The sequence below is a fragment of the Brachyistius frenatus genome, unplaced genomic scaffold (genome assembly GCF_029030835.1).
Source record: "Brachyistius frenatus isolate BFR_SWC_R1_liver_20210118 unplaced genomic scaffold, ASM2903083v1 Contig_86, whole genome shotgun sequence".
Lineage (NCBI taxonomy): Eukaryota > Metazoa > Chordata > Actinopteri > Embiotocidae > Brachyistius > Brachyistius frenatus.
Window position 1 is genome coordinate 129,773 of NW_027210685.1, and position 27,374 is coordinate 157,146.

The 27,374-nt window shown below is 40.8% G+C and overlaps 1 protein-coding gene across 1 annotated transcript; it reads right to left on the reverse strand.

Moving 5' to 3' along the window:
• Window positions 1-7,445: 7,445 nt before the first annotated feature.
• Window positions 7,446-13,880, reverse strand: dhcr7 (7-dehydrocholesterol reductase). Its single transcript, XM_069709838.1, has 8 exons — window positions 13,792-13,880; window positions 12,620-12,719; window positions 11,685-11,907; window positions 11,511-11,601; window positions 11,083-11,296; window positions 10,716-10,920; window positions 9,237-9,368; window positions 7,446-9,056 (listed from the first exon to the last, which is right to left on the reverse strand). Exons 2-8 carry the CDS (start codon window positions 12,715-12,717, stop codon window positions 8,592-8,594), a joined length of 1,428 nt encoding a protein of 475 aa, XP_069565939.1. The 5' UTR covers window positions 12,718-12,719; window positions 13,792-13,880; the 3' UTR covers window positions 7,446-8,591.
• Between the last annotated feature and the right edge of the window lie 13,494 nt (window positions 13,881-27,374).

Here is a 27,374-nt window from a genome sequence, read left to right on the forward strand (position 1 = left end):
TATTGTTGCAGTCATCTATCCATTCATTTTCCTCCTCTCTGAAGGAGGCGGCGGGCTCAGCTGTCAGCTTCACCGGAAATGTTGACGTTCCATCAAGACTTGAGCTTGGATCACAGGATTCAGAGCCCAGACTGATAACGTTACACCATGAAACCCAAATTTGGCATGTTTGTTGTTCACGTCTTGAGAAAGCCATGCACGTCACCCGTACTGGAATCAATGAAATATTATTTGTTCATCCGGGTGAAGTTGATTTATTTGTGGACTTCAGATTTAGGACTGGGTGTTATTCCAAAAAAGGACTGAATTCAGCACGATAATGATTGACCGGTGTGGCTACTTCCTTCTCTTCTTTCGACCCACATTCCTTTCTGTCCTCCAGCAGGAGCTTGGTGAAGGTGTTTACACAAAATTTGCCTTATTCATGACCTCCTAATCCACCGAGCTGGAGGTGTGGCCCAGGGTTCACCCTCGGACGATGAACATTTTGTGATTAATTCAAATTTGCTCCCGTTACATCTTTACCACAAGTAATGAGTGCCGCTGTATGCATCGGCAATACATGAGGCTCAATGAAGTAGAGTCTCATCCTGAATGGAAACGGAAATAACCGGGATTGGCACAGTTGAGATGTACTATTCTGTTGCACAATACGAGCACTTTAAAATGGAAACAGGGAAGTACATGTGAAGTTTTCAAGAGCATTGTGTTTCAACTACACTTTTTTTTTAAATGCAGAATTTTCAGTTCAGAGACATGCACATGTCATAAGGGCTCGTCCAGGATTTGACTGGGACTTCTCACACCCTAAGTGAGAATCACACCCCGACACCAACGACCCATGAAAAAGTCATCTTTAGCAGCATTTTTGAAAGCAAAGGCAGTTCCGCTTGTGATTGAGTAGAAACTTCAACAGTTTAAATATCACTAATTCGAGAATCATACCTCTAGACTAGAAAGGTGCAAAGCCTCATTTAAAGACTTGTGGGCTCTATAATTAAACCACCAATCTGCACACAGCTTGCTCATGTTCATCAGCACCGCTACTCGAAAAAAAAACTCCAAAAGGAATAGATTAGTTTTGCAACAGTCCACGTTTGACTTGAAAGCATGCTGCTCCCCAGTTCGGGAGGCAGTTTAGACTTTATGCTGGTAGTAATTTACTCATTATTGCGTAGTCTTGCTTTGCTTCTTTGAATATTCACTGTGTCAAAAAACTGTTTTTTTTTTTTTTTATGCTGAGAGCATCCTTAATATCTCAATAAATTATATGTAGAGTCATTTATTGTTGGTTTCAGAATGTCCAGATGAGCTCTGTGTCTGTGTCGAGCAATACAGGAACTGGGAAATCCTTTGACACTCACAACCACTGGTGACCAATTACTCACAAGCTGCTGAGAAGGCAAAAATTAACTTAACAGATGAACAGGACACCACTCCTTTTAACTATGATTTCTCAATGATGAAAGGGAGAAAAGGTGACCTGATGGTGAATGTGTGCCAGAACGGGTTGGCCGACAATCGGAATCATGACAACACAGCAGAAATCACAGATCATGAGACATCGTACAGTAGTCAGAGGACCCAGTGTGGAGATGGTAGGGTGTGGAAGGTCAAAGTAAGGGAGGGGATGAGAATATTTGTTTCGTATTTCCCCATTGGAGGAAGGTGAGGAAGTGAATGGGAATAAGTGAGCATTACTTTTACTGCAATAATACTGTACAATAACTCACCTCTGGCAAAATCCATCACTCAACAATAACACTGTTGTCTGTTGTCTGTTTTTCTTGGTTGTTTAAATATACATATAAAAAAACAACAACTTTGCACTATTGTTTAGTTAGTTTTAATTTAACCCTCATGTTGTCCTTGGGTCAAAATGACCCGCGGCTGTGTTCAACCAAGTTCTATTTTATTTCTATATTTTTATATTTTTTGGGATCATTGGTCATCATTCTTTAAAGAAACCCTCACAGCCTCCTTGTCACCAATGATCCCAAAAAATATGAAAATAAAATAGAACTTGGTTGAACACAGCTGTGGGTCATTTTGACCCAAGGACAACACGAGGGTTAATTATTCTATTCTATTTTATTTTATTCTATTTTATTGTATATACTGTGCATTTTTATATTTAATATTTTTTACTGTTATTTTATTTCTTTCCTGTATCTATAAATGCTGCTGTAGCAAAAAAAAAAAAATAATAATAATAATAATCCCCCTTGGGGATTAATAAAGTAACTATCTATCTATCTATTAAGGGGATGGGGTGACACACACACAAATACATAGACAGTTCAAGCCAAGACAGAGCTGCAGGGTGTGGATGGGAATCGACTCTGTGTGTGTTGAGAGCCGAGCATGGTTTTACAGTCCCTACAGACCTATTCATGACTGTATAAGTATGATCCGAAGCTGGACTGTTCATAAAATGCAACATGTGTTAGCCCTTTATTTCTGGCAGAGTTTCTCTGGCTCGGTATCAACGCTGGAATCGACACGCAAAGGTCAAAGCTAATAATGTGGTGAGGAAGAGCTGGGCTCAGCATTAGGATGGCTAGTAGAATAGATTGAATATGGGGAGCAGTGTGGTTAAAGTGTGAAACAAAGCTAAAAGGCATTGCTTGACTGCCAACAAAAGGCAAGACTGAACAGTTATGATGTGCATGTGTGACTAAAACTGCTGACTTCATCCAAACTCTGGTTCTACTTCAGGCTGCTGAAAAGACAACGGATTGGATTCCTGTCATGTATAATCTATACAGTGCAGCATTTTAATGGTGTGTGATTGTGGCAAGTGTGATTGAAGGTAATGGAAGAGTGATTGCCCTTGTGATTTATTCAAGAGAAAGCTATTAGGGGCTGTGAGACGTGCTGCTGCAGCGTCAATTATCATTAGATCCAGTTCAAACCAGTCACCTAATTGGTAAAAGAAAATTGCGAGGTTCACTCAGCTTCTCTTTGAGGATTCACATACAGTAATTGTGGCTCTATTGTGGAATTTGGGAACTATAAGGATTAGCACAGCATTTATATGTTTACTCTTCATATTCATCCGCAACGTATCACTGTTAATGTCAAGGTCAGTTGCAGAGCAGCAGTGCCGGATTTATTAAGTATTTTCTACCCCTTACTCCCAATTGATAGAGGGTGTAGTATTTTAATATAATAAAAGCATTTTTTTTTTTTTTTTGCCTGGGACATGGTACATGTAGCTATCAATTATACATTAAATAAAGTTTGTTTGTTGTTGTTTTGTTGTTGTTGTTTTACAGAATAGCTGTTTTAAAAGTTTTCAACAAGTTTATGCTATTTTAAGAGGACAGTTAGCAATAGCTGATGAAATCTGATAGTGACAGTTGTCACTGTAGCATCTGTGGTGTCCAACCACAAATGAGAAGCTGCTCCAGTCTACATTGCAGAAATTAAGGGTCTATTGTTTAAAAAAACTGCAACAATTAAGCAGCTGAAAAATGACAGTTTCTAAATCAGTTTAAAACTGTAAGAAGACCTGACAATCTTGAATGATTAGGACCGGCATCACAGTGTGACTCTGAAATGACTGTCAGTGAGTCTTTGTCACCAGATGCCATGCCAGCTAATATTCAAAATTCTGGAGTTGGGCGAGGCCTGGTGAGCCACGGAAAATCTGGTCAGAGGGCGTCCTTGGTGTTGAGGTTCTGCTCAGTTTGGCAGTGTCAACCCTGGACACTAGTGCCAGCTAATATCCCTTACCCTACTCCCTACCCTCCAGACAACTGGCTGTCATTTGGGCAGTTCTGCCACATACACACACCCTTACACCCATACATGCATGTCTGCCCGTCTCCAAAGCAACCAAACATGTTCAAGAAATCCCCTCCTTATGGAAACTACCCACCTGTTTGTTTGTGTATGTGTTACAATGCTGGGGAACATGTTCATGAGCGTCACACTTGTGTTTGTACAGTTTGTGTTGTGTCTATCTGTGAGTTCAGTGGAAAATAAATGTATTATTCGGTTCTTTGGTTGTTATTTTTTAGGAGTCAACAAAAATGTTGCTGATATCAGAACATCCTTTATAATCCGGTAAACAGTGTAAATGTAACTCCAGACACAGCAGCTCCCCTGCAGCTTTGTCAAGCTCAATTTGGCTCATTGTAAGCGGTGCAGAATTGAAGCCGCTTTAAATTGGAGTCTGACTATCAACACAGGGAAATCAGAGGGAAGTTGGGCCCTTGACTCTCACACTCCAGACATGTAAAATATGGGCAATTTGTTGCCTGGGCTCCTGCTGGTGTCACCACTGATGTGTGAAGAGCATGAGTCCATGCCTCACCAGCCTTGTTAATATGAGATGCAGCATCTACAGCCAATCATTTTTCACCACATCAGTGGTGGATTTTGTGGTGCGGCCTGAGAATCCTTTTAAATCCCTCTAATACTTTACTCCTAATCCTTTTTTAATTCAACTCTGAAGTGATTTACAAGGAGTCAAGTCGAACATGTAGGCATAGGATTCTGTCTGCTTACTTTGGCCAACTCTTTTTCTCAATTCGAGACCTGCTTCAATATGTCTGGAGGGGTACAACAGAGAAAGACTAGAGTTAAGGTGGGACGTACGTGTTGTCTGGCTTTAGGCTGAAGTGGATTTGGTCTGGACCAATGAAGTTGAAGTTGCTGCTAAACTGAAAAGGAACAAATATCTGACCAGAGCTCTGATTTCCAAATAATTTTCAGTAGTCACACTATCTTTGGGGTATTTTTGCCCTATTAAACCCTATGAGTGTTGACCATATGCCCTGACCTTTAGCATCAACCAGTGGAGAGCTTTTTGTTTAGGCTGATGGGCAGTCTGGCTGTCTCATCAGTTATCATTAGCTAAAACAGACCGGGCTTAAGGTCAGCGGTCAGGAAAAAAGAAAGAAGAAGGAAGGAATATTAGTGGAAGAAAAAAAAAAAAATAAAATGAAGACTTGGGTCACTCCAACTGTCAGACAGATGTAGGAAAAAGCGGTGTTAGGTTGTGAGGTGAAATGTTTGCCATGTCAATCATCTTAATTGTGCATGTTTGCGTGCTAATAATGTCTATGCTGGATGGGTCTCATTAGTTGTGCCCGTATTTAATCAAAAACAAAAGTCGTGGAGAAATTGAATATTTCAACCAGCTTAATGATGGTGATTTTTTTTTTTTTTTAAACTTCCAGCCACGTTCTGAAGGTTTCTGAGTGTAAATTTCATGGCAGTCCGTCCAATACATGTGGAAACATCTCATTCAAAAACAAAAAATGTCAACCCAAAGATGGTGTTTGGGGAAGGTCAGGGGATCACTAAAGTCAACAGGATATTTTCTACAACCATTAACGGCTGTACAGAACATTATGGCGATTCAGTAAATAGTTCTGTCCAAAGACTGACACACAAACAGCCGCCACTAGTGACGTTAAAATCAAAAAAGAGGACTCGAGTGATTTATTGTGTTGCTAGGCTGTTTAAGAAGAAATAAAAGAAGACACTTGCAATAAATGCAACCATCAAACCCAAAGTACGAGAAAGCAACATGATGACGGCTAGAATTGCTCCTCTGCCATCAACCACGAGCAGCCAGTCGATGTAACCTCGTCCACCGCAATGTGATTATTAAGCCTACCGAGGCTTGGAATGCTCTTTAGTGTTCTGCTGTACTTTATGGTACATGTGAATTAGCAGTTAGCCCATAGTTTGCTGACAAATCATGTACTTCCCTCCCTCTGCGGTGCCCCTTTCCTCCTGGCTTACGACTCTCACGCAAGTCTCTTACCCCCAAACTCCCAATAAAAACTAATTTGGCCTCTCGGAAAATCAAGCCGACTTTAGCAGAGGAGTGGCACCAGCTCCATGCATCCCATTGTGCTTTCTGTATATGTCATTATACTGCTCCCTGTCTGTCTTTGCCTCTCGTTGTCTTTGCCACTCACTCCAACTGCCCACTTTGCTGACGTTTTTTTCTTTTTCCATGACCCCCACCTGCCCTTACAACAGATGAATGTGCAGCTGCAAAAAGTAGGCTTCAACAATATGGTTACTGTGTACTCTGGACATTTATATGGATGGGTGCATGATCCCCACTGGCAAATTCAATAGTCTAGCTTTTAGTGTCATCACAAAAAGATCACCCCTTTCTTTAGAGTTCCGTCTCTTTCACAGAGAGCTATTTGTCAATTTGGTTATGAGTGAACTCAGCCATCGCACACTGAAGCCCCTTCAATCTTATGCAACACTTCCTTGCCTTCGGGGGTAATTTGAGAATCAGTTAACCTTAAAAAAAGAATCAAAGGTAATTTGGTTCCATGTAATGTGATGTAATGAATCGGGCACATATTGCATTAGCCGTGAACAAAGGCAAGAGGAATCAATGCCATTATCATAACTGATGTACATCCATAACGTGAACCATTACACTGAGGACACCCACTGATGGTGAGGTCCAGGGAGCAGGCTTATTGTGCTTACGTGACTCAACAGGCCACCGGATCTGATGGATTACCAAACACTTCAGAACAAGCTGCCAAATCATAAATGGGATGTCTTCACACGTTATGATCCATCTTAAAACTGCATCTACGATGTTGGATTTAAGGTAGCTTCTACAGTTTATAACTGAACACCTGCGTCAAAAGAGAAAGCACCTTTGAATACCCTGCCAGTGATGTTGAGAAAACCATCAGTACCAGATGTCCTACCAGATGTCATAAAAAGTGAGATGTTCCACATCCCAGATGTTTTTTTTTTTTTCCTGTTTACTTAAAGGATTCACTATCAGCTTTGCCTTGGAAACAGTGGCTGAGAGGACAATCGGATCAGAGTCCATTCAGTAGCTGTCCTGGAGGTTTTCATCCAGACCAGCAAATTAAAAGTTAATTTCATTCCCTTTTTGATTCATCAATGTCTTGCTTTTTGTTTTCAGAATAACTTTGCAAATTGAATAAATAGAGTTCGTTCTATTGGTCTTTTTTATCCAGAACCGTTGCACTGTTGATTTGTTGATGTGCGCATGACTGCACCAACTTCATGATGGTGATAACACAATGAGTGTTTCTCAAGAGTCACAACAAACCCTGAGCAACCAGGAGAGCTGGACAACCTGTTACAGCCCGCCTACATCTCTCTTAAACTGACTTGACTTCGTGGATTAACTGTCACCTGCTGCCCTCTAGTGGTAGTCATCACAAATTAAATGAGGTAGGATAGACATCTCTATTGATACTCTTTAATTCGATTCTTTGGCCCTAACATTAACACATATATCCAGTATTTACAAAAATATTATAGGTATAATTAAATTTGTTCACCGATACAACAAGTTCTTAAAATGTATCCTTCTGACCTCTAAAATAATCAAACAAATAGAGGAAATATCACAAGAACAATACAAAAATAAAAAAGGCATAAATAATGAAATTGTTCAAAAGTACAGAGGCATATGGGGTCTGTAGAAGTTTATTTTCTTATTTTATTTGTACCATAAAGGCAGTGTTGGTATGAGGACAAACAACAAAAACAAAACAAACGTGATGGTTTGACAGCAAAAACATATCTAACAGCATTGACTGGGATCTCAACATGTTTCTTTAACACAAAACAAACATCATACAAAACAAAAGTGCTGTAAACGATTTAATTCCTGTGGTCCTTTAAACCTGTCTAAGATGATTTATGTGAACAACCTGCTCCCGACCACATTGAGGGAAATTCGCAGCAACACCACGAGCTATTACCCAACCTGAGAATGAAACTGAATGAAGCTCAGCCTTCAGGCAACCTTTCTACAAAGGCGACATAATTGTCTTCAATCTTCTTACTTTTTAGAAACGGATATTAATATAAAACTTAACAATTCTCATACGTGAGAAACTTCAACCTGCTGGTTTTTGTTTTTCTTCCATCTAACTGGGAAATGTTTTTTTTTATTTGTATTTTATTTCACTACAATTTCATTAATCCAGTGATTCTCACTGCCGCCTCACAGCGAGAGGGTTCTGGTTTCCAGGGGCCTTTCTGTGTGGAGTTTGCATGGGTGGGAGGCACCGTCCAAAGACATGTTAACCTGCATGTAATGTGTATTAATTGGTGATTCTATCAAAATAAATGTCCCTTCTTTGTTTCGGTCTGTCTCTATGTGTTGTCCCTGTGATAGGGTGTACCCTGCCTTCACCCAAAGTGAGCTGGGATAGACTCTAGCCCCCCCGCCCGCCCCGTGACCCTGTTCAGGATACAGTGGGTATAGATAAAGGATGAATGGGAAGTTAAGAGTATAACCCATACAAATTATAGAGATATCACAGTGTTGTGCAGAACTGTTTCTGTCCCTGATTTTTGCTTGAGCTGGTTTAAGTTTGGTTTTATTATGAATAATCCCATAATAAATACCTTCATGAAATACCTTCATACGCATAAGAAATCATAAAATAAACACAGAATGTTTGAAATACGATGTAGAATGCTCAGTGTGGTATATTCACAATATCATAAAAACGAATATTTATCTTCCTAAAGTCATACAACTTCCTCATTTCTGTATCTGTTTTTAATCTTCGTCTTCACCCCTCCTTGTCCCGACTTTTCCCTCCTTAAAACACGGCAGGAATCAGCCGGTAAGGCACAGCGTCGGTGTAGCGTTTCCAGTCTTTGCCGTACTTACTGCTGCAGCGGTGCTCGTCGCGCACGCAGCGGTGGACCAGCAGGATGGTCATGTAAACGATGTAGAAGTAGGGAAGTATATGGCCGAAGCCGCAGGCGGCGCAGTAGGCCAGAGAGCCCATGAGGTCGCCGGTGTAGTTGAGATGCCGGGCCACGCCCCAGAAGCCCGAGGTCAGCAGCTTGCTGCGGTGGACGCCGCCGTCGGCGGAGCGGTACGAGCACTCGATGGACGTCGGCTTGCGGCCCCAGACGGAGCAGGAGCCCTCCGTGCGGCGGAACAGATCCTTCTGGTGGTTGGTGGAGCGGAAGACGTAATAGCCGACGAGGCCGAGCAACAGGACGGCGGAGGCGTGGGCGTCGGAGAGCTGGACCGGATGGTGCACCAGGTACAGGCCCTGCAGAGACACGCACACATTTATTGCTGCTGAAAAGCTTTCGTTTATTGATTTTCTGAGTTGTCACTGTTGGAGTATTAGAGAGGTATTTACAACTGATGCAGATAAAAATGCAAAAACAAAGCTGGCATTTCATAATTGACTTGTTTGTTGGTGTGTTGGTATGTACACGTTTGTTACCTGCAGTGTGTAGAGGTACGGCAGCCAGACGCAGTCTCCCCAGCCCAGATACCATCCGAAGTGGTCGTGGCAGATATCGATGGTCTTCAGGTACCATGCCTCATTCCAGAAGAAGTCCAAGACATAAATAGCCTACAAGAAAATGCAAACAACCAATTTAGTGCATACTATCATGTTATTATGACTCACTAAGCTGTTGTTTAAACTCTGGATGAGATGATGTGACTTTTTACTCAAACTACAGCTTCAGAGTCAAGAACTCTAAACTTAAGAAAACAAACTCAAACACTTATCTTCAACGGTTTACATTTAGCACGAAATGAAATATGTCGGGAGGAATTATTGAACATCTCAACACAGCCCCAACGTTTACGTGACAGATGGAAAGCTCAGGAGTTTCTAAAGTGATCGAGATGCAGTCGGGTCCAAAAGTCTCAGACACCATTGATATTCTATTTATATTATGATGGCGTGTTATAAATACGAGTTTCCATCAAAACATTGCTTACAAAGTAGCACTGAGATAGTGGATCGATTACATCTGAAGCGTGATCAGGCAGACGGAATAGGAGCACACCATTAGAGGATCGATACGTCAAGCTTCGTTCACCGAGACACTGAAAAGCAGCTTTATCACAGACACAGAATTTGAGAAATACAGACAGCAAAAGTGGCGTCAGAAGGAGGCGGCCTGGTCGTGCTCTCACAGAATAAGTAGCATCTTTAAATACTTCTATGGTGAGACACACCACTACTCACTGTGGATGATGCAGAAATTAAAATCCTATTTACCGATATATCCACGTCTGAGGTTTGTGGCAGTGACAGAGGGGTGAATGTAAGGAGACGAACAAAAGAGATATTATACCAGATAATAAATCAAAACACTCCTAAAAGCTTTGAAAAACAACTTGAGGACCAAAGCGGACCGAGGAGCGATGACTGTCCTGGACTTCCCTCCTCACCGAGCTGACTTCAACCCAACTGAACCTTTATCTTGAAGACTGAGAAAGCCAAACATTCCTGGAAACGGGTCCTTGTCATGCTTGGATAACACGAGTCATCAGGATTAAAACAAACTTGTGAAGTCCATACAGCTTGAGTGCAGCTGCCAGTAAAAATAGAGGCAAGTCAAATACTAAGATGTTCTGAAATCCATGCAGTTTTCAGAGATTCCATTCTTCACTTGAGCTGTGAAGCCTTTATGATGTGTAATGATTCCCTTTGTTTAAAGTTTGAACTGAACATGAAATAGTAGTAGAGGTAGACTGGTGGCCTCAAACCTTTTGGACACCACTGTGTGCGAGACAAGCATGACGTCACAGATTTATAAGATCGGACGTGATTAAAGTAAGAAAGGCGAGAAACATTGAAACTGGAAGTTAAATCAGAACCGATTTAACTTCCAGTTTCTATGTTTCCACTGTAATAGCACCCGTCTGTGATATTAGTTTAATAAACATCCCTTTCCAACCTTACCTGCAGCACATTGACCAGAATCATGGAGTTGGTGACGTGGCCGTACAGTTCTTGCTGCTTGGCCATGTAGGACAGATTGATAAGCGTCCAGGCTACGATGCCGGGTCGGCCGTTGAAGAAAAGCTTGAAATCAAACCACTTGCCGATGCGTGGGTTGAACTCAATGCCCATCATGTAGTTGTAGAAGATGTTCCCTGTGAACTTGCTGTTCAATCACAAACAGTCGGAAGAAAACATGTGAAGAAAGCCGCACGCTGATTCAGCGAAAATAAGTTTATCTTCAGGACGTCATGAGCACTGTGCAGACAGATATATGTACCCGCTCCTACTATTTAAGTCATCCTGCCACATGTGTATAAGTACTCACCAGTCCTCAGAGTTGGTGGGGAATAAGTGAGCCTTTATGAAAGCAAAGGTGGACACAGCGTAGCCCAGTATGTTGGTGCACCACATCAGGGGGATCCAGTTGTCGAAGATGATGGTTGGTGAAAACCAGTGGAAATAATGTGCATTGGCAACCCACAGAGCGTGAGTGATCAGCCAACACTGCAGCCCGTTGATCTCATACTTGTTAATGAGGCCTTGTGAATAGAAGAAAAAAACAGAAAGAAAGATTTCAACAGTCACTATGTACATGGTGCATTGAGATGAATTGGAAATTGATGTTTTAAATGGGCATAAAATGTTTGGTTCTATTAATCTCTCCAAAAGCATTAAATGACACTGGTAATACTGGAGCTCTTAATAAAACAGAAGCCGGGGACTGATGGACAGGGTCATGTGCGACTTACTTACCAGCAGGAGTTCGTGCTCCGTCCTGCACCCCTCCGACGTAGCCGGGAATAAACTTATGGGTAACATCAGGAATACACATATACAGGAACACCTGAAGGACAACACAGACTGTTACAACTTAATGAAAACGGACAGTTTCTTTGCGTCGCACAGCCCTAAACCTCCTCTGCTTACCTGGAAGCCCACCCAGATGGCATACATCTTAGCAGCTGACCACGAGAAGGAGGGTGCCCGGGCCCAGATGGTGAGCAGGGTGGTCTCTCCTCGGTACAACTCAACCACTGGCTGGCTGATGGAGCACTGGTACTGATCACAGGCCATCACAAAGTAGAAGACGATGAAAGGGGCAAAGCAAAGGAGGCCGACGACACTGACGAGGGAAAACCAGTCCACCTCCCTGAGAGTGGATGAGATACACACAGAGGTACAGAACGAGGACGCAGCGTAACAACAGATCCAAGCTGAGGGAACTTACAATGGATGTTTCTCTGAAGGTGAACTGTGCGAGACAGACGTCTCTATGTCACGGCACATTTTTCTTTGGTGGCTGATTGCTACGTTCTTCATTCTTTCTGAATTTCACTCACTTCAACTAAAGCAGAACGCTGTTAAACTGACAGCACAAATATGCAAATAGCAGAAGGAGAACACCGACTGAAAGAGTCAACCGATGGCGGGCTTCGATTCAGAGTCTACGTCCAGTGAGTCCGACTGGCGACTCCTGAATGTTTCATCTATTGATGTCATCAGATCCACGTTTCGTTGTATGTATGCGGTTTATAACCACATACTTGCCAAAGTAATGATAAGTGGTAATTGCAGCTTCAAAGAGCCATAGACTCCAAATATGAGCTCATTTTATTCAGTGTACACTCTCTGTCCCTCCGTCTTTTTCTTACTTGATACCGAGACTGATTTTGTGTGTTGGGAGTATAAGAGAGCGATCGTCAAACGGTTTATAGCAAGTATGATGAGTTTGGTGACGCTGCCAAAGTACCAGATGGGGTTTAAATGTTCTGAACAAGTCAAACTTGACTTGTGGTGAAACTCTAAAAAAACCCAACAACAACATATTTTCCATGGCAACCTGTGACAGGACATGAACTCACCATGCTCTCCCCCACTGAGCTGGCTGCTCCCTCTGGTCCGATGTTTTGCCATTGGCACCGTGCTGGGTTCGTCTCCTGGCGGCCTCCGCACCTTTCATCTCTGTCGAAGGATCCAGTTATCAGATTATAATCTGTTACGGTTCAGTGTGCTGCACTTTGTACACCACAACAGTCTTGAACGTCAAATAAGTAAGAGCGACATTGAAAAACAAACGGATGTTACCTTTCTTCTTTTAACAAATGACTCAAAGACAGACGTCCTAACAAGTCAAAACACACGGTTTATTTCGACTAGATGAACATTTATAAACAGATAATGAGGTAATTGGAGGGATTAAAGTGCAGGTGAGATAATAAACAGGGACTCAGGTGGAGGTCAGCCTGATGATGTTTGTTCAACAGGCTTTGGAAACACTGATGCCTCTAAATGCATTCAAATAAGATAAAGTTGTACACCGTTACTGTAAATATGTTTCATTATGCCTCCTCTCTTTCTCTCTCACACAGACACAATTTCCATTATTTCAAAGGACATTACATTTACTTCCATACATTTCTTGGAGACTGACCCAAACCGTGAGTACTACTTGCCGAACCCAAATCTAACCATACCAATTATTTATCATTCATATTAATTCATAAATGACCTTATATGAATTTGCATTGTATCTCCATAAAGAGGGGGGGGGGGCGGATCCTGCAACATGAGTAATACAAGTACACGCACTTCTGGAGTGAAGGTAATGGGGGGGTCGCCTGCAATTTACATTCAAACTACGACCAACAGAGGAACCCAGAGACACATAAAGACTTAAATGGCTCTTTGTTTTGTCCAAAATGCGTATGTTTCATTTATTTTCTTTCACCAGCTTCCTTCAGACAGACGAAATATCTTCGAGGAAGGGGAGCAGTCCATCGTTGCATAACGTTTAAAAAAACAACAACCCCGAAACCTTCAGTCTTTTTGAAATATTGCTGATGTTCAGTAATATCATGTTTTGGCTCATTCAGCTGTCTCTTGCACGTGCTCACACGAGCTACCGTGAACTCCCTCAAATTGCGACCAATAGTCTTTGTTACCCTCACGGTGCATTTCTAATAGTCTAATTAGATTATAGGCCAGAAGTAAGGGCAAACACACGTTAAAGAGATGCACTATACAGCTCACTCACCCGTAGGCTGTGTGACGTTAGACGGAGAACAGGGCAGACTGCTCGTCTCGTCTTCCCTCTCAGGCCAGCTGCAGCGTCACCTGTCACCGCTGGAGAAAAGTCCTCAAAGCGCCATAGACTCCGCCCATAACACCACTACGTTTTAACGTTCAACCAATGACATTCGTTTAAGGGCGGATCTGAGAAGGGGTCCTGACTTCTGATTGGGTGACGTTGACTGGAACCATAAACACCTGACAGGCTCGGGAGTGTTGGAATGGTTTAGCCCGAGTAAACAATGAACGGGCAGCATTATGAAATAACTGTCATTATTACCACCTTGTGACCAAACACTGCCCTTTGGCATCTTTGCTTTTTATGATAGGTTGTTTTGTTCCGATAATAGCAACGATAAATGCACCACGAAGCTGAATGACAATTGTTTGCATAGATTATTACTTCATAATGCATTTTACAAACACAGAAATCAACTGAAATGATTGGTGTGCCTTTTTTAAGGAAATTAATAAATGGGAAAAAATTAATATTGCTATATTCAGAACCACAGACATGTGACCTTTTATTTATGCACACCTGATTGATAAAATAAAAAAAATAAAAATCATTATACAGAGTTTAAAAATACCACGTGGGTCTTTATATGCACTCACACAACACCGAAATGCTGTTAAACATATTTTCTGAACAATAAAATACAAATTTGTGAGATTAATTACAATACCTTCATATTAACACATAATTCTATCTTATCTATATTCAAAACAATATTATTTCAAATATGGTAAGAGTCAATTTCAGGCCACCCAAACCAGGAAGATAGAATCTCATCAAGAACAGCTAATAATTTGAGGCACTAAAGTACTGTATGTCTAATCTGTCCAAGGTGCTAAAATGCAGCACTTTTCCACTGTTGCAGAGCTCTTATTCTTGTAAAGGAAGAGAACTGCCCCTTTTGTAAGCTGAGTAAAATGACCTCTAAATGTCCTTATATTGCAGTTTACTTACCATTTAGTTACTTAAGTATTTTTTTCACAATACTGTTCAATGGTTACGAAATGTGTGGGTAAATGTGATATTTCCAGATGCACATGTGTAACCTAACCACTAGAGGGAAGAACTCTGCCATGACAGAAACAAGCACGTTTTCAAGTGAAATATATTTTAGATACTGTACAAGCTGTGAAAATGTGTTGACCACCATCACCTGCCTAAATAAAGGGAAGTACACTGTTAAATTGTATGTCCATTTTCAATTCTCTCAAAGAAACTAAACTAATTAGATATTGGACAGCATTTAAAAATAGACTCTGAACTTTGTTCTCTCTATTGGAAAACCTTATGCTGGAAATTATTTCTTCCAGCTGAATCTTTATCAACGCTAAGATTGTTTGAAAGCCCTTCCAAAGACAAAGGCATTTTCTGCCAGCCCCCAAAATAAATATCCAAACATGAATACTCCCATGTATAATCCATCTTTTCTTCCCACTTTTTTCTTAAAGTTCCCCTTCATACAGTGCATTTAAAGATCTTGGTCAGCAGGAACCAGAAGCTAGAGTGGGTTGTAAAGTGGGAACATTTGTTTCCTGGGCCAAAATCTAAATACAAAAAACAACAAGCCACAGGAAAACCACCAGGACAGAAAAAAATAACATAATGTTCACATTTTAATATTATTGGCTGATAATGACACATGCCATTCATAGCTCAAAAAAAAAAAAAAAAAATCTTCATGCTGTAAATTATTGTTTGACAGCTTTTCTTTACTGTGAAACAGTGTTACATATATTTCCTATTGGTACTGATGGCTATCTCATGGCTGGCCCTGACAGTGTTGGAGCTGGGTTGATTAGAGCCATCCAGCCCTCAAGGTTAGAGGCACCATATTCCTACACACTGCTCCTTTAATCATAAATAATGATGCTATAAAGTTGATGGAGACGTTAGGTTACCTTGGTCACTTGGGGCTGTTTGAGATGAGGTGGATGAAGGCTGGAGTCCCTTGCAAACAGTTCATTAGAGAATCTGTAGGAGGATGGAGGATTCATGGGCCTTGAACACAAGTAAAGACCAACAGACACACACCAATACACAAACACAAGAGCAAATATCCGTTCTGTCAATGTGTTACACTTACTAGATAATGAAACAACGGCTTAAAGAACTATAAAATATAAGATGTGTGTCTAATGTAACATATATACTGAATGTGTTGATGATACATTACATATCCTAATGTATTATGCTCGGCATATATGGATATTTAATATATGAGGAAATGTCTCTCTCCCTCTCTCCAAAGACATTCCTGTCTCATTACTTGTGGATTTTTGTGCCAGGTTAGACATTCCACCATTGTTTTACCCCGTCCATACATAAACACCAAACACATACCATCTGAAAGTATTTAAGACTCTGACACTGCGAGTAAGAGATGTGGTCCACTGGACAGTAAATCCGTCTGCACACTCACTGTCGACACACGGTTTTAAACCTTTGGTGAATATGTTGATTGGAATTTGTTCAACTGAAATATGACAAAAGAACGGATTCCTGATTCGTTTTTTCTCCAAATACTGCATAGCTCCCTGCTCTAAAACTTTCCCTGTAGCCTCTGTAGCACCATCTTGCATCATTCAATGACCTCCATCTTTCTCCTTTTCTTTTCTTTTTCTTTATTGTCCTGGTCTTTCATACATGCTTCCGTGTCTACTCCCTGCTTTCTTTCCCAGTGCGATTCCACTTGTTTTTGTTTTCTACCAGTTTTCTCTGTCTCTGTCTCCACCGTCCCTATTCTGTTTCTGTCTTTCCATTCCTCTCGTCTATACTCTTTGATCAGATGCCTTGTTGCTATGCTCTATCCAGACTGTATGATGTATCTGGGCCAAGCAGCAGACAACAACACTCCACGATGTGTCTGAGACAAAGAAGAGATTTTATGCAGTTGGTACCTTTTGTTACCTTCTGAAATGTAAAATCTGTGTAAAAATATGCCTGTCTGCTCTCCGGGAGTTCATTTATTGAACATTTTTGGTACCCTGTTTGACATTTCGGGATTCTTATAATCATTTCAGATTACCATCCACGCAGCAAGGCAGAATAGACACACTAAGAGAATGAAACTGGCTGAACTAAAAGGAATCCAGTGATTGTTTGAGGGTTTCGTTGTTACCTGTTTTTCTTGCTGTGCCACGTCAAAAGGTCTACAGTAAAATAGCCCCATTAAGATGTTTTTTTCTGAGGGTTGTAAATTCTGAAATTTGTATTTTAGATGTATGCATGTGGCATCACACTTACATAAAGTTATATCTTACATTAAAACAGTAAATCTGAAAACCACCTTTGTTGCCTTGGGTATTGATCCATCTGTTTTCTGTTCTCTGGGGCTGCTGGCATAATGTGAAGAGGGCATTGTAACCATGTAACACAACACGGGCTGTGGAATTAATATACAGAGGTGAACGTATGCACATATGGCACATTATTTTTACAATGCATTATAACCACAAATGTATAGGTGAAAGTCGCGCCTATTTTTTCTAATCCAGATCATGGATTATTCAACAAACTGAATAGATTAATATAAAGAATACTTCATTATATTGTACGTCATTATTACCATTCTGTTTGAGAGCTTATGTGTGTAATCAATGCGAGTATATAACGATCTGTCAGCGGCTATGTGTGTGTGTGTGTGTGTGTGTGTGTTTAAAGAGCGGGGGAGGGGAGGTGTGGGGGTGGGGGGGGAAGCCAGGTTGCCTAACATCTCTTACCCTAATCAGCTCCCTTGGGATAGTGCATGTGCGTCTATATGCATAACAGTATCTGTATGTACGTGGAGTGTTCTGAATTCATGAATATTGTTGATACATGCCGAGCTGCTCGGGTTGTGCATAACTGCTGTGTGACTGTGTGCATGCGGCCCGTAGTTGGCGGTTCAGTGTCTTGTGGATGTGAGGGCCCGTGCTTTATCAGAGACGCAATGCAACATGGCTTTTAAATAATTTACAATAAATGGAAGTGAAATTTTAATGAGAGCAGATCCTCTCTTCTGTTTGTCCTCCTCCTTTTTTCCCACCCCTGGCCTGATGTAAATGTCTTCTCTTCCTCCACTCTTCTGCTTGGTTTGCTTTATCAGCATTGTCATCAGCATTAAGATTCACTCTGTCGTGCCCCTGTCTTATTTAAGCCTATTTCTGCAAAAGGGCCTTAACTTAATAAACAGAAAGACTTCCCCCATCATTTAAACAAAGTAATCTGTCCATCATACACAACCCTTCAGCTTTTAGACTTCACTTCAGCTGGTTTTAACCCAGAGCTGTGGTGTGAGGCAAAAAGGTGAAACCACCCGCTAAGAGTCTGATGTGTGGGATGTAGCTATATAAAGAAATCCTAGACTGTAGAAATCCTTTACTTGAAACATGTTGCTGCTGCGTTTCTGATTTCAGTCACACAGTTGTAAAAGCGTTGGATAGTTTCCACATTGCAGTTACATTTCCAACAAACAGAAGATGCTGCAGGCTTGTTCTCTGTGTCGTTATGTAACTGTTGCCCTTCCTTCTTGACGAAGGATTTTATAATGATAACTCTCATAGCATGTTGTTACATATCCTACAATCATAAAATATGTTTGTTTATAGCCATAATCTTGCACAGAATGAATTAGAGCAGCCAACTTCTCAGGTTGCACTTTAGCATAGCGGCGCTCAAAGTGAAGAATGAGATGCTGATGTTTAGCAGATATAAAAACATTTGCTGATTTTAACCTGATGGTGGCAGTAGATGAAAAGTCAGGGGATCTCCAGTTAGTAGCATTCATTCTTTGGGGACATCTTAAGGACCACAAATGTGTAGACAACATGTTATGCTGATATATTTTAGTCTGGAACATTGTAGACCTACTATATGACCAAATAAGGTGACGTTTTCATCCTTTGAACCAACATAGCTAAAAAGGGACATCATTTCTCAGTCTGTTTCTCAGTTTTCATTTTTACTCCCAGTTCTAAAACAAACCCCTCTCTTAATGACGTTTTCCTGCTCTGTTTTCATCTGGTTTTTGTTTTGGTCAGATGAATAATCATCTTAATATGAATACATATGACAAAGTTCTAATCAGTCAGATTCGATTAAAATAAAGTATGAGACCACCAAATCATTTAATATCAGCCTTGATTCAAGGTTATTATTTTTAACAGAATAATACAATCATAATGTCATTGGAAATTCAGACTTATTTGTTGTACAAAAATCTGTATAGCATAAAAAAATGTAAATAATATTTTCTAGCTAACTAAACAAAAACAAAGACTATTGTAAATGTACAATCACATACTGTATGCCACTTTTGAATTACATGTTAATGTTGTACCAAATGTGAGCAAACTTGTGGAATGTGAAGAATGAAAACCACAAAGAAAACCACCTGATGGGACCTGTAGAAATCAGCCCAGATGGGCTTCATGATGAGTCACTTCACAATGTTTTATTTAGAAAAATTCCAACACTGATGACCTCATATCACAGCGAATGGTGTATTTGAAAAAGTGGGTCAAGTCAACACGGAGGATCTGCTTTTTAAATTGATTAAAGCAACACAGTGAACTAAATTTGTGATGGGTGGTGAACCATGTGTTCTTTTCTGGCCTGTGGCACAATAAAAGGCATTTACAGTGTACTGTATTTGCTTTAAAGTGTAGGTCAAAGGTCAAAGGTTTTAGGAAGACCACAGCCTTATGTTGTGTTCAGACCAAATGCAAAGCAAATTTTCGCCTCACGTTACTCATACGAGTACGGCCGCTGAAGTTAAATCATTTCAGCCCACGTGGATGCAAATTTGCATCCTTTCACATCGCCTGGCACGAATTCGCAGGCATTCGCTTCTTTGCATTGACTTTGTATGTAATCGCTCTGTGTGATCAATTCAAGTCTACATCCAAAAACTAACCTGAAAGCAGTGAGGAGTGCATTTCCTGCTTTGTGTGTTAATAGCAATTGAATTCCTGGAAAAGAAGCCTCCAGTAGTCCATATTAGGTTTAATGTCACAAATCTGTGTACAACTAGTCCTTGTGCCTATTTGGTATTCTCATGAGTCGAATTTAACCAACACAATAACTGAACCAACACACTATATTTATACACCTGGAGCCCAAGTGGACACAACTACACTGAGAAATATGCAGTACATTGTGGCAAAGTCTGTTTTTGTTTCCTTCTCCTTTGACTGCTTAGTGTGACCACATGATGTAAGCTATATCCTTTCTGATTTTGTTCCTCTAATACAGAAAAAAAAGAAAAATGCACATCAACAATACTGCAACCTTGTTCTGTTTTCTCAGGGGTGACACTGCCTGTACCTGCCTCACAAAAGCTTCCCACCAGTCAAGCATTGTTGTGTGTTATTGTCTAAACTATCTTGGCCTGCTTAAGCCAAGTCAGCATTCACCAACATTATTTCCCAAAGATAACAATGACAACCTGGTATTACGCCAAAGGGTACAGTACAGCCACAAGTCCAGTAGAGAATACCGTTTTAGTGTTAGGTCCTTAGGTTTAGGAAAGAATAAAGGTTTGGATGGAAAGAAGTAATTCTACATTGGTAACGATACATACTCCATGTAAGTTACTCCACATTTGTAACACAAGTTAATTACATAATGGTATATAAGTGTCCTACTTACATTACTTAAAAGAAATCTGCACAATACCGGGCTGGACATGACATTAGACATAATCGCTTCAATAAGGCACGATTGATTTTTATTACAGTGAACACAACACATCAAACCCAAAAAGTCAAGTCACTTGTTATAGTATAAAGAGCACTGTGCCTCTCTGCTACCGCCGTCACTGTGTCCACTTGCCCTCAGGACTGAGTTGGCCTTTCTTCTGATCTTGTTAGGTCTATTGATGTCCCTGGCTGTGATACTGTTGCCCCAGCACACAGCAGCAAAAAGACAGCACTTAACACCACAGACTCACAGAAAGTTCTCAGCAGTTCTCACACCGATGACCTCAGCCTCCGCGGGACGCTTTGTCTCTGGCTCTTCTTGTGCAGCCTGTACACGTTCACCTCCCACCCGAACTGGTCACACAGGTAAACACGCAGGTACTTGCAAGCGTTAACCAGCTCAGTGTTCTCACCCTGAATGGTGACCTGAGCTTGAGGAGACTTCTTCCACCCCCAGCTCCTTTATCTTCCTGGCGTTTTGAAGATTGTTGTTCTGGCACCAATGCACAAGATTGTTCACCAGCCTCCTGCTTCTTCCTCCCTCCCCTCACTACAACACCCCACCATAGCAGTGTCATCTGAAAACGTTTACAGACGGCATGTCTCAGAAATACCTGAAATCAAAGGCGTAATCTAATAATATTTATATCTGCATCTAATTTTAAAAATATATCAGTCAAATGCTGTTAACTCACTGTAAAACATGGATCTGCATTCTCCACATTTCAACAGCAATGTCTTAAATGTTCGTCAAAAAGCTCAGAGCTGGTGAGAGAATGATCAGCTGTGCTACTGAGCTTGACTACATTGACGTGTATGCACAAAAGAGGCAATATTTTAATTAGAAACGTCAAAGGTTCATCTGTTGACGTGTGAAAACATGATTATCTTCCAATGTTCGCATACTTCCGTGCAGGCGTGTTGCCTCTGTATGCCAGCGTGTGTGTTCTCCTGAGACTGTTCTGTTTGTGTGTGTGTGTCTGTGTGTGTGTGTGTGTGTGTGTGTGTGTGTGTGTGTGTGTGTGTGTGTGTGTGTGTGTGTGTGTGTGTGTGTGTGTGTGTGTGTGTGTGTGTGTGTGTGTGCATATTGTAACTGTGTCTATGTGCATCTGTGTGTGTACATTTCTGCATGTTGTGACGTATGTGTGTGTGTGTTTAGTCTGTGAGATGCGTCAGTAACTGGGGCAGAACTGATTGTTGCTGATGGCTGTAGGCGAGCGAAGACCTACATTCTGCTCTGCCATACAGTGGAGGAGGAGGAGGAGGAAGAGGAGGAGGAGGTGGAGGAGGAGGAAGGGTGCAGGAGGGTAATAAAAACTGGGATCTCTGCTGAACTCCTCTCCCTCCTTTATCTCCCCTCCTGGTATATGACAGCCTTCCACTGCTTTTCTTGAGCTTTTAGCTCTTTTGTTTAGTCCTCCTCTCCTCTCCTCTCCTCTCCTCTCCTCTCCTCTCCTCTCCTCTCCTCTCCTCTCCTCTCCTCTCCTCTCCTCTCCTCTCCTCTCCTCTCCTCTCCTCTCCTCTCCTCTCCTCTCCTCTCCTCTCCTCTCCTCTCCTCTCCTCTCCTCTCCCTTTCCATTTCATCTCGGTTGACACTTGACAGCCATAGGGTCTTACTCAGCACAGAGAGGAAGTTACTATAAGGAGGGAAGAAAAGAGAACGGAGAATGGGGAAATGAGATGAGATAAAATGTGTGACATAGATGAAACGGTAGTGAAAGACTCAATATATACAATTTTCTTTTTTCAATTAGCAGTCTCAAAGTGCTTTACAATTTGCCTCCGATTTACCCTGTTCACACACCATTAGTGACAAAGCTGTCATGTGAGGTCCTCACCTACCATTGGAAGCAGCTTGGGGTTAAGTGTCTGGCCCAAGGACACTTCAGCATATAGACAGGAGGAACCAGGGGTTAAATTGCCAAACTTCGATTAGTGGGAAACCCGCTCTATCCATCTGACCCACGTTCGCCTCTGCAGATTCATAAAAATGTGACATGGAAAGCCAGAACGTTAAAATCATAATACTGTCCATTTTGTGAGCAGCTGCTTCTGGTACCTACATGGATTTCACGGTTGGGTTTGAATAACTATGTTTGTTTACATATTTGGTGTAAGCAATAGGCTACATAAAAAAAAAGTCAAGGTTTATTTTTGGTTCAACACCAAATCACTGCTGGGTGAAAGTATTTTGTTTGCCTCCTGACACTGACTTTGTTGCCTGACTTCGTCCACTGCTCTTCTCATAACTACTACGACCACTAAAGGTAGCTTTAACACTCTTCAACAATCAACGGACGCATGGGCCATTATGAGTCGGGAATTTACTGACAATATGTATTGTTGGGTAAATTAGAGTTTAATCTTTACCACAACGTAAGCTGTTGGTGCTGCACTCCTCCTCCAAACATTGCAACAGATAACTCTCTGTTACTGTAAATGTAGACTGACATTAGTCTCATCCAACCCTATGGAAACAAGAATGCAAAAGAAAAAATAGAGAATTGTTTTGTGATATTTTGTTTGGTTTGGTCGTTTTTTTGTCATTGCTGTTGTTTTATGCTGAACACCAATGTTATTCACTGGGGTATGGTGAGACTTGGCAACTAAGACACTTGGCTGAGGTTACAGAAAGGTCGTGTTATGGTTAAAAGTAAAGAAAGCATTTGTCATTTCTACACTAACGAAAGCTGACGCTAGGTGTAAATCAGGAGGTGCAGAGTTGTCTAATATGGATACTGAGCTGTAAACAGAAACACCAGCTGCTTCTTTTTGGAACTATTGATGACATCTTTGTGAAGATGTTAAAGCAAAAAAAAAAAAAAAAAAAAAAAATTTTCAGACTGTTGTTGGGTTCATATTCTGTCTGGTATGTCTGATAGCAAATTATTAACTTTTTATTTTTATCTATTTTGTTTTTCATTCTTTATGTAAAAACAAAGTCCAGTAGCGGGAGTCACAGCAGGTTTTAGTTCCACTTACGCCAAAACAAAACAGAAACTCCTAGTTATCTCTTTTTAAAATAACTTCCAGTTAATGATAAATCACTTTCTCGAAATGATGAACAACTTTCTAGATGACACAAAGTTCACATATTGCAGCACACTAACAGAGAACTGCTCACATCTGCTTTCAGCAATATCAGTTTTGCCCAATTTCTGCTTCCTCTCAAAAGAAATGCCCAGTCATCTGCTTTTAAGGTCAGCTGAGCTCTGACCCCTGACCCCACCCAGGGAAACAGTCTGAAGCGATTCAGCTTTGCATGTGTGTGTGGACATTGGCCGAGCACACCACCACACAGAGCTGAATCCCTCACACCAACATTTATTTGGTTATGGCTCAATGTTTTGTGAAAATATAGAGACTAACTCTTAACGATTACATACAACTTACTGATTTTAATGCTGTATGTTTGCGTCCACACTGGTATTATGTCTTTAATTATGTAAATATACTTTTAGTGTTCCCAAAGGCATAAATGATGTAGTGGTTGATATTGGTGAAAAAACGATGACTTCAGTGTGCTAGAATATAAAATATGATATTTGTGACATAGATATGTTTAGATATGAATGAAGAATATATAACTAGAGACATTTGAATTGGGCATATTTTTTGTGACAATAACAATGTAATTCATTTGTATACATTTCTAAATTATAGAAGGTACTGACAGTCAGTGGATCAAAATGACCTGAACTGCTACTGCAGCTTTCTCTCTGCTGGATGTGATTCACTCATCTCTTGAAAAAGAAACATGTTCATTTCAAACAGCGCTGCTTCTTCCTCCGACTCCATTCAAGCTCAGTTTTGTCATGTGTGATTCATTGCAACATCTCATCTGAATCATCTTGCTCTTTTCAGGTCATCTTAAAAACCACTGAATCATCCTCTGATTTGAAGCAGCATTTCAAATTTAATAAATATTAAGGAGCAATGAGAAAAGCTTAATTTTTCTTGGATTATATTGCTCAGTCTTCACTGTGGTGCCCATGTAGTCAGAATTTAGAAGTATATCTATAAGCGAGTACATAAAGGTCCCAGTTTCTCTCACTGCAACAAAGTGTGAACAGTAAACAGGTGAAATTAGCAGCAGGGAAAGATCTTGTAGAAAATGTAGAAAAAACACTTTGCATTTTATATCCTGATGATGGTAAAACTGAAATGTAATTGTTGTAATTGAAAAACATATTTGATCTGATGACACAACTTATAGAACTAGATGTTATGTTCTACACTCCAGAGGTAGTGCATTTTTGACAGGTGTTTTAAACAGTTTTTATAAATAGTAAAAGTAATTTATGTTGACCCTGACAGTTAAATATATATATATTTTTTAAATGAAATGCTGATTATGCATCTGGTCAAAGATGCCTGACATAGAGATGTCATATTGTAAATGTTAGACCTTTATGCATGGCAGTGATAACGTTAAAAGGCCTCGTACCAACAGGTTAGCAGGTGAGAAAATGTAATGAAGATTTTACTGTGCGTGAAGGCTGACATTCAGGCCTGTCTGGCCCTCCTGTCGCAGAGTGTGAGGTATCTTTAAATAGAAATTAGCTCTGCAGTCAGGAATGCAGTAAAACCTCATCAAATTGATTTAACCTGGCTGGAATCTGTCACTTTACCATACACAGCTGTTAATACACCCACACTGTTTTCATGACTCTTTGAAGTGTGTTTACTTTCTACACTGATCCAATCATTTTCAGGAAAGGCCTCTTGGGAGATAATGAAAACCAAAGGAGTGTTTTGCTCTGCATAAACACGTGTTTTCAGCAAAGTCCAAGTGAGCCAGTAAATCTTGTGTGTGGTGTGAGAACAAACTGTGTGCAGGAAAGACAAGATAATGCATGGATCTAAGGACACACACAAACACACAGGAAGGTTTGGATCCAGACCTGGAAAGCATTGGCTGCGTTTCCATAACATCCTTCTGTCGAGGTCACCGCAGAGGATCATCGAACCACATGGATGCTCAGAATAACATGTACACATATAGATTGCACATATGCATACACACAGGAGATGCAGGGTGTGTCTTCTCCTGCAACCATGGGAGGTCTCCGTCAGCATGCTGAAAATCTGGCACGTGTGTTCATGAGCTTGTCCCTGCATGAATTCCATCACGTGTCCTTTCTGTCATCACCTGCTCCGAGACTTTTCTTCTAGATCACCCAGAGGGAGTTTAAATATCCCAACATAAATATCAGAGATCTGATAATCAAAGTGGAATCATATATTTGGATTTTTATTTTGAGTCGAGTTCATGACAGTTTTTTATAACTGCGCACAAAAGCTGTATGAATAAAAATGTAAAATCAGGACACCGCGTTCTGAAACTATCATGAGGTTATCCAGTGACAATAACATCTCTGTGCCTGAAACTGATTCAAGGAAAATATTCCATTGAACTGTATTCATTGTTGTCTAATTTCCAAGACTTTCACTGAGAGGATCCATCTGTGGTCACAGGATTTATCGAGGCCACTATGACCTTTGACCTTTGAATCCTAAAGTCATCAGCAACCAATGCTCTGCTTGCTTACGGCATCATGTCACTTTAATACAGTAATATGGCATACAGCTTTATGACGGGTACCAACTGTGCCATTCCCTCTCTGTTTTATCGGCTTCTGCAACAAGAAAAACTAATATTATCAAAACCACAGTATAATATTTAACTCAGGAGCTTTTTTTCACGTCAAGGACACAGACACAGATCCACATGAGACCACAACCCCCCACCGAAAGGAATTCTAATGTAAAAAATGCCTCAGGAAAAAAAAAAGAAAAAAGGAAGTGCTATTTATTGTCTTTATGCGGTTGTCTATCTGTGTAGGCATTGTGATATGAGCAGTAGTTATGATAAAACTTATGACCACAGTTATCATTATACATCCTCTACAAATTATCCACTACATAAACCATAAAACAAGCACAAAAGAACACTCCGAATTTCATCACTTTATAGGTGATATGGAACCACGAACCCGGCTCCACCGGACTATTGCTCACAGCTCTGGTTTTTCTTCACTGCGATTATAACCGGGAAACCCTGTTTTTATTCGTGTTTGTAAAGCCACTGTGAAGGGCCACGACCAATCAGCGGCCACTTGTTAGTTTGATTACATTTAAGTGAAGTGATTTTGACTAACTATAGTTACAGTGTTGGCACTTCAACTTCATTGCACTTAGCCATCCCTACTGGTCACTGATTGGTCCGCCCTTAAACATGAATACAAATAGGGTTTCCAGACAGCGAAGGAAACCGAAGCTTTGAACAACAGTCCGGTGCAGCCAGGTTAACTCTGCTGGAGCTACTACTGACAATTTCTGACAAGAACCAACTTTCTACTAATCAGCTTTTGTTAACACTAACGTGCAGTGTTAATGACTCCTCCATCAACATTTGTTATGACACCTGCAGAAGCATCATCCAAGTCTTTTATGTAGCCTTCATAACGGACTTTTAATCAAAGGTGCTTTTCTGTATGGTCACATGTATCTAACTCTGGCTGGAGCCTATCACAGCTCACGGGCGGGGGGAGGTGGGGGTACACCCTGGACAGGTCACCAGTCTATCACAGGGCCAACACAGAGATGGACAGAAACACAGACTTATAAGATACTGTTCACCCCATATTTAAAATGGAGTGAACAAGTTTAGCCATTTGTTTTAATGTACATTGTACATCAGCGCATCATTTTATTTCACATTGGAAACTCCAGTGTAAATGCTGTAGGGCAGGTCGAGGAAGAAGCTGTTAGATGTTCAGCGCTTCAGGTGAGGTCTTTCAATAAAACTGAAATCAAACATGTTTTTAGGGATTTGTTGTAAATTACCATTTG